Raw genomic sequence first — 5,590 nt, 5'->3', positions numbered from 1 at the left:
GGACAAGGAACTGTGGCTTTCCCTACCTATTCTGCCCCTTGTCCATCCAGCTATCCCATACCTGCAGGCAGAAACTAGACTATTTCCATGTCCAGTCAAGAAAGGCAAGGCAGACTATTGGGTAGTGTCCACCATTAGTCATCCTCAGAATAGAACCAGTGAAATTTATGGACACGACTCATTTCAGTGGGTCTAATCTGAACAGAATAAAGTTGGACACAACTCTTAGTCATCATGACTCACGTCAAGTCCCACTGAATGAAACCCAAGTGCAGCCAACTTAATTTAGATGCAACTCCTGTTCTTTGGATTGGAACTTGGCACATCTGCTTGCAGGAACTTTGAGCTGAAGACACATCCTACGTTCCAGCAACATGGCAGGCGATGGTCTCTGTCCCCACATCCCCAAACCCAGCACAATCTATCCCCAAAGCTCTAATGTTCATAATCCCTCCATCTTAAAAAGCAAAACAAAAAGCATCCAATGGATTGGAGCTGGACAAAGTTGGTTGAACTTAGTTGCAGTGGTAAAGCTTCTAGAATAAGGATTTGACCTGCAACTTTTTAGTGTTGTTTGCCCCAATGGAAGAAAACTGCAACAAAATTTGGCACAAGAAACAAAACAGTGATTCTGTAATGGGGATAAATATAGGTATTGGGGAGCAGGATAAACTTGCAAGGCAGACTGAAGCACTGCACTAGTCACAGAAAGATTCTATTCTTCTTAGAATACTGATGGAGAACCAGTGTCCCTCAAGGTGTTGTTATACTAGAGCTCCTATCATCCCCTGAACATTAGCCATGCCATAGCTGTCAACTTTTCCCTTTTCTTGCGAGGAATCCTATTCAGAATAAGGGAATTTCCCTTTAAAAAAGGGAAACGTTGACACCTATGAGCCATGCTGGCTGGGGCTGATGGGAGCTTCAGAGGCCCGCAGGTCCACCACCAACATCTGAGATAAAGCTGGTCCATCTGATTTGTCAACGCTTTTGCTCGGAAATACAAAAGTCAAAACATAGTTTACAAACAATTTCTCCCTTGAAAAACACCTCGGTATCACAAAACCCCCACAACCAAACAAAAATGTGAGTTAAGGCTCTGTTGCGGGGGGGGGGGGGGAGAGAGAGAAAGACGAAAATTCTACTCTTTAAAAAAAAGATCCAGTGTTTTCAGACAAACAGGATCATTTGAGAAATGCCACTAAGAAAACGAACGAGTCAGCAAAATTCTATTTTATTATCATTTTTAAATTAACATCTATGAAGATTTTACCAAAAAAATGGATAAACTTCTGGCAACTGCTGCTTTTTAAAAATCTGCTAATAGAAAGCAGGGTAGGGAGAAACATTTTCTTTGTACAAACTCTGTTAAAACTGGAACTGTACCTTTGATAACAAAACTGTTAAAAGGAGTTTAGAGGCCCCAGCTCAGCTGGCTATTTTACAGACAACGCACCCCTTCACCACCCTGCTAGTTCTTAAAATGCACCAATCTCCGTTCCCCATGGTCTGTAAGGTTTGCCAAGGCCGGCCGACTGTGCCGGTGTAGACGGGCTGAGAGCATTGGGGGACAACAGGTGGAACGAACCAAAAGAAAAGGGGAATGCAGACAGGGAAGCCATGGAAGACAGCAAGGGAGGAGAGAGTTTAGAAGCTGAAGTGACCACGGGAAGCACTGGTCCAATGCTGCCATTAGGGGGCGCTCTCAGTGAAGATGATTCAGCATGGGGAGCCCCACTTCTGCTGTGGTGATGATGACCTTCTGTGGAAGTTGCGCTGCCGCTCGTAGTAGTATGCCCGTTCTGAGGCAGCAGTAGTGGGTGGGAGATGTGGGGATGATGTCCAAAGGCACTGCCCCAAGGGATGTGTCCAAGCCCTGTATGGGAACTGCTTGCGGCTTCCCTCTGAGAGGCGTAATTATTCAGGTGAGACACAAGGCGGACACGGAGAGGATCAGAAGTGTCCAGACCTTCGATGATGCTCAGGTAGCGGGCAACTTCAGCCAAACACTCTCGGAAGCCCAGACTTCGATAGTCCATAGCAAGAGCGTGAGCATCAAAGTAGCCTAGAAGAAAGGAAGAGAAGGAAGAGTGATGTCTTAAGCATGGGCAGCAATTTCCATTCCTCATTTGCGGCCATCTCTCTCAAAAAGATGGGTTTTCTCCAGGGCATCCCCCACTAAAGATGTGCTACTCCACATTCACTTTATAGAAACCCATGAGCAATAGAAATATTGATCAGACCGTCATGAAGCGAAGTGTCTGGCAAGCACACTTCACGTCTCATTGTGACAGTGCCCATAATTTTTATTTTATTTTATATTCCACCTTTCTTCCACCGTGGAACCCAAGGCAGCATAGAGGTGCAAAGCTGGTTATTTCGAGAAGCCAAATCTCATGAATGAGAACAGGATCTGGAATTCAGTGATCTGCTCCAAGTCCACACAGACCCAACCTCAAAACAGCCAATAAGCATTTGTGATGTTCTCAGCAAAGAGTCTAAGCGCCAGTTAAAAGTCCACAATCAATCAAGATAGTCTAAAGCACAAACTCCAGGGTTTTTTTATGGGATTGTTCTGCAGTTCTGAAGTACAGTCCAAGATTTGCTGCTACTATCCATCAGTATATAGTTTATTGCAAGCTTAATAACAGCATATTAAACATTTGGAATGACTACTATATAGATATATATGCACACATGCTGCTCTCTTCTTTCATACCTCTTTTACCATTTTGTTAAATGTATGTCCTGTCTTTTGGCCCATCAGGAGCCTTCAATGTGGCTCACGGATTATAATCTTAGCAGCTCGGCTACCAACAGCCTTTAAGATACTAGAACAAAATGAAAAATACTAAATGGCTGAGACAGTGACACGTACATGAGATCCAGTGCCTTTGGCACACAGGAATTAGCTGAAGATTCCTCCAGCCAAAGGGAAATCATGCACAGCCAGATCCTTCACAAACTTAATTGGCTGTACTTTCCACTGAAGTTAGCAAACGAACACAAAATTGTGCTTGCCAAACACAAATACCTCCTGCCCTTCAGGTGAGATCCATACCTCACTTTTGAAGTAGAGCTTTTACCATTTAGACTGCTAGGTAGTAAGCAGGCTGCAGATGTGCTGCTAGAGGGTGGCTGAATTTTGAACACACAAACAGTGGGACCTGCAATGAGTTGTTGCAGTGCCACATGCTTCCACTCAGCTAGCCATGCTCTTTCCAGGATACTCCAATCCATTCCCCTTCTTTGCCCACTCCTCCCTGCAACAGTCAGTCAGCATCCCATGCCCATTCCTTCCTGAGCTGTTGTGGGAGGACACCCCCCCACACACACACAGCTTAAGGGCTTTCCCCACCTTTTCTGTACTTCCAGAAACCTTGCTCAACAATGATGCTTCGCTTTGGCTACCTAGGGAACCACACTCAAAAAATCTGATTGGGATTAGTACACAGAATTGACTTCCATGCCAGGTTAAGGACCTTACCTTTCCCCCCTGCTGTGTGCAACATTTTCAGGTGATCCACAGTCATCTGCAGGATTTCAGCTTTCTCCAGTTTAGCTGATCCCTAAGTAATTGAAGGCAAAGATCAGTATAAAGGCAGCTGGATTCAAGCCAAGGGAAAGAGGCAACACAGAAATAGCACACTGCTGCCTAATAATACTGCACCCGAGTTGCAGCATCCCACCCCTCACATACACAGAGGGCTGCCTCAAAATTACCTGCTTTTCAAAAGCACTAGGCACCAGCCTCCTCAGCTCTGACAAGCTATTGTTGATCCGATCCCTGCGGCGTTTTTCAATAATCTGAAAGGGAAGCAGGAATATTTTTCAAGGGGGCTTCAAGCAGAGCAGAAAGAGAAGGGACTTCAAGCACAGCAGAAAGAGACCTACCCCTCTGCGTCTTTTCCGAGCCAGAATTTGGGAAGTGGTGGTTGGAGACATGGAACCTGGAGCGGAGCTCAAGTTTCTGAAACCAGCAAGAAAGAAATCGGGCGTCAATACTGAGAAGGCACAGAAAAGGAGTGAGGTTGGGGAGCAGTGATTTCCACAAGAAACAGCTGGAAAGCCTGTAGGCACATAAATAGTTGTAGCACAGAAACGCCTGGGTAATCCCAGGTAACCCAGTGCCAAATGCAGAGCATGGGCAGCAGGCAATGGAGCATGGTTTAATTTGTGCAAAGACCCATCCTTTTCCCTCCCGTTTTCAATGCCAAGATTCGCCGTCTGGCCCTGTGCCACCAGGCAAGTGTGTGTCAGGTTGCAGCCGCAGTCTTCCGGAAAGTGAGAAGACGACCTAGAACGAGGTTGCCTTGAGTGAGTGCAGAGGGCCTTTCCTTCGCCACCAAATGAAGCTACCCTCCTCTCCTTAAAATAAAGGCGTCCAAATCAAGAGGGTGAGATCCGTCGCCCCACCCGATTCCCCGTGTGTTTTGTTTTAATGCACCAACAAATTCACTAGGAAATAAATCGAGTGCACAGTAATTATGGAACCGGCTTTTTAGCAAAAGGCAACCAAGGGGCCGTACCGGAGACGGTAGCGCATGGTTACTCTGAATTAACTCCCGCTGAGCGTGACCGGGCTTACTCCCGTGTAAGTGCGCACAGGATCGAAGCCGCAGCAGGGACGGCCGCGGAGATGGGTGTCTCTGCGTGTCAACAGCGGGAGTTTGCCTGCCCGGAGCTACAGCTTCAACCCTACACCTGGCGCAGACCAACTCGGACCAAGTACCGCTCTGCCACGTGCTGGGGACCCCTCCCGGCCTCCCCGCGGCCCGACCCCCCAGCACCCTCACCCATTCTCGTCTCCGCTCTCCTTCTCCACCTCGATGGGCTCATCCAGCTCCTCGCTATCGGAGGAGCTGTAGTCCGGGTGCGAGCGCTTCATGCTGCTGCTGCTGCCGGCTCCCTCTAAACAACCGTCCGGAATGGGGAGGGGAGGTCCTGCTCCTGCTCCTGCTGCCCGCCTGGTGCGAACAAGCGGCGATTCCCCGGTGCCAGCTCAGCGCGCCCTCTGCTCCCACCGCCGACGCCGCTCGCCCTCTGGCTCCGTCTCCCCCATCGCGTTCCCACGCTTCGCCTCTTACCCGGGGGAGGGGCAGCCTGGGAGGCGCGCCAAGCGCTCCCGGCTCCAGGCAACTCCGAGCAGCCGACATACCGCCCTGGCGCCTCCGATTGGCTGCGCCCCCGCCGCCCTGAGCCAATGGCCGCCGACTCAGGGAGATACTCGACGGCACGCCCTCTCGCCCGCCGCCGCTCATTGGCTGGAAGCGTTAGGATTTGCTACACGGCCGCGTTCGAAGCTCCTCTCCCGTTCCCTCCTCCGCCTCCGCCCACGCCGACCTCCCCGCGCTTGTGCAACTGGCTGGGCTCGGGGCCAGTTGGGGGCCTGCGGAGCCACACGCGTGGCCGGGCGGCCGTGGGAAAGTTGCTCTGTGCCCGGCTGGCGGCCAAGCGGGGCCGGCGGCGGCGGCGGCACTGAGCGGGGCGTGCAGGAGCGGCGGCTGCCGCGTGTGAACCTCCCCTGGGCGCGGGGTGGAGCGGCGGCGGCACTCGGGCCAACGGCGGCTGTTGCGCTGAGTTGCCTGCT

General features: G+C 50.4%; 1 protein-coding gene across 2 annotated transcripts; it reads right to left on the bottom strand.

Moving 5' to 3' along the window:
- Positions 1-1,218: 1,218 nt before the first annotated feature.
- HEY1 (hes related family bHLH transcription factor with YRPW motif 1) lies at positions 1,219-5,023 on the bottom strand. 2 transcript variants are annotated; one of them, XM_028736636.2, is made up of 5 exons: positions 4,797-5,023; positions 3,895-3,970; positions 3,724-3,807; positions 3,488-3,569; positions 1,219-2,065 (listed from the first exon to the last, which is right to left on the bottom strand). In XM_028736636.2, the coding sequence occupies exons 1-5, from the start codon at positions 4,886-4,888 to the stop codon at positions 1,479-1,481; spliced, it is 921 nt and encodes a 306-aa protein (XP_028592469.2). In that variant the 5' UTR covers positions 4,889-5,023; the 3' UTR covers positions 1,219-1,478. The 2 variants fall into 2 exon arrangements, with proteins under 2 accessions (XP_028592469.2, XP_028592471.2); XM_028736638.2 differs by having other exon boundaries at positions 4,826-4,980.
- Positions 5,024-5,590: the final 567 nt, after the last annotated feature.

Source organism: Podarcis muralis, chromosome 8, assembly GCF_964188315.1.
Source record: "Podarcis muralis chromosome 8, rPodMur119.hap1.1, whole genome shotgun sequence".
Taxonomy (NCBI): Eukaryota; Metazoa; Chordata; class Lepidosauria; order Squamata; family Lacertidae; genus Podarcis; species Podarcis muralis.
This window is presented reverse-complemented; position numbering and strand designations above follow the sequence as displayed.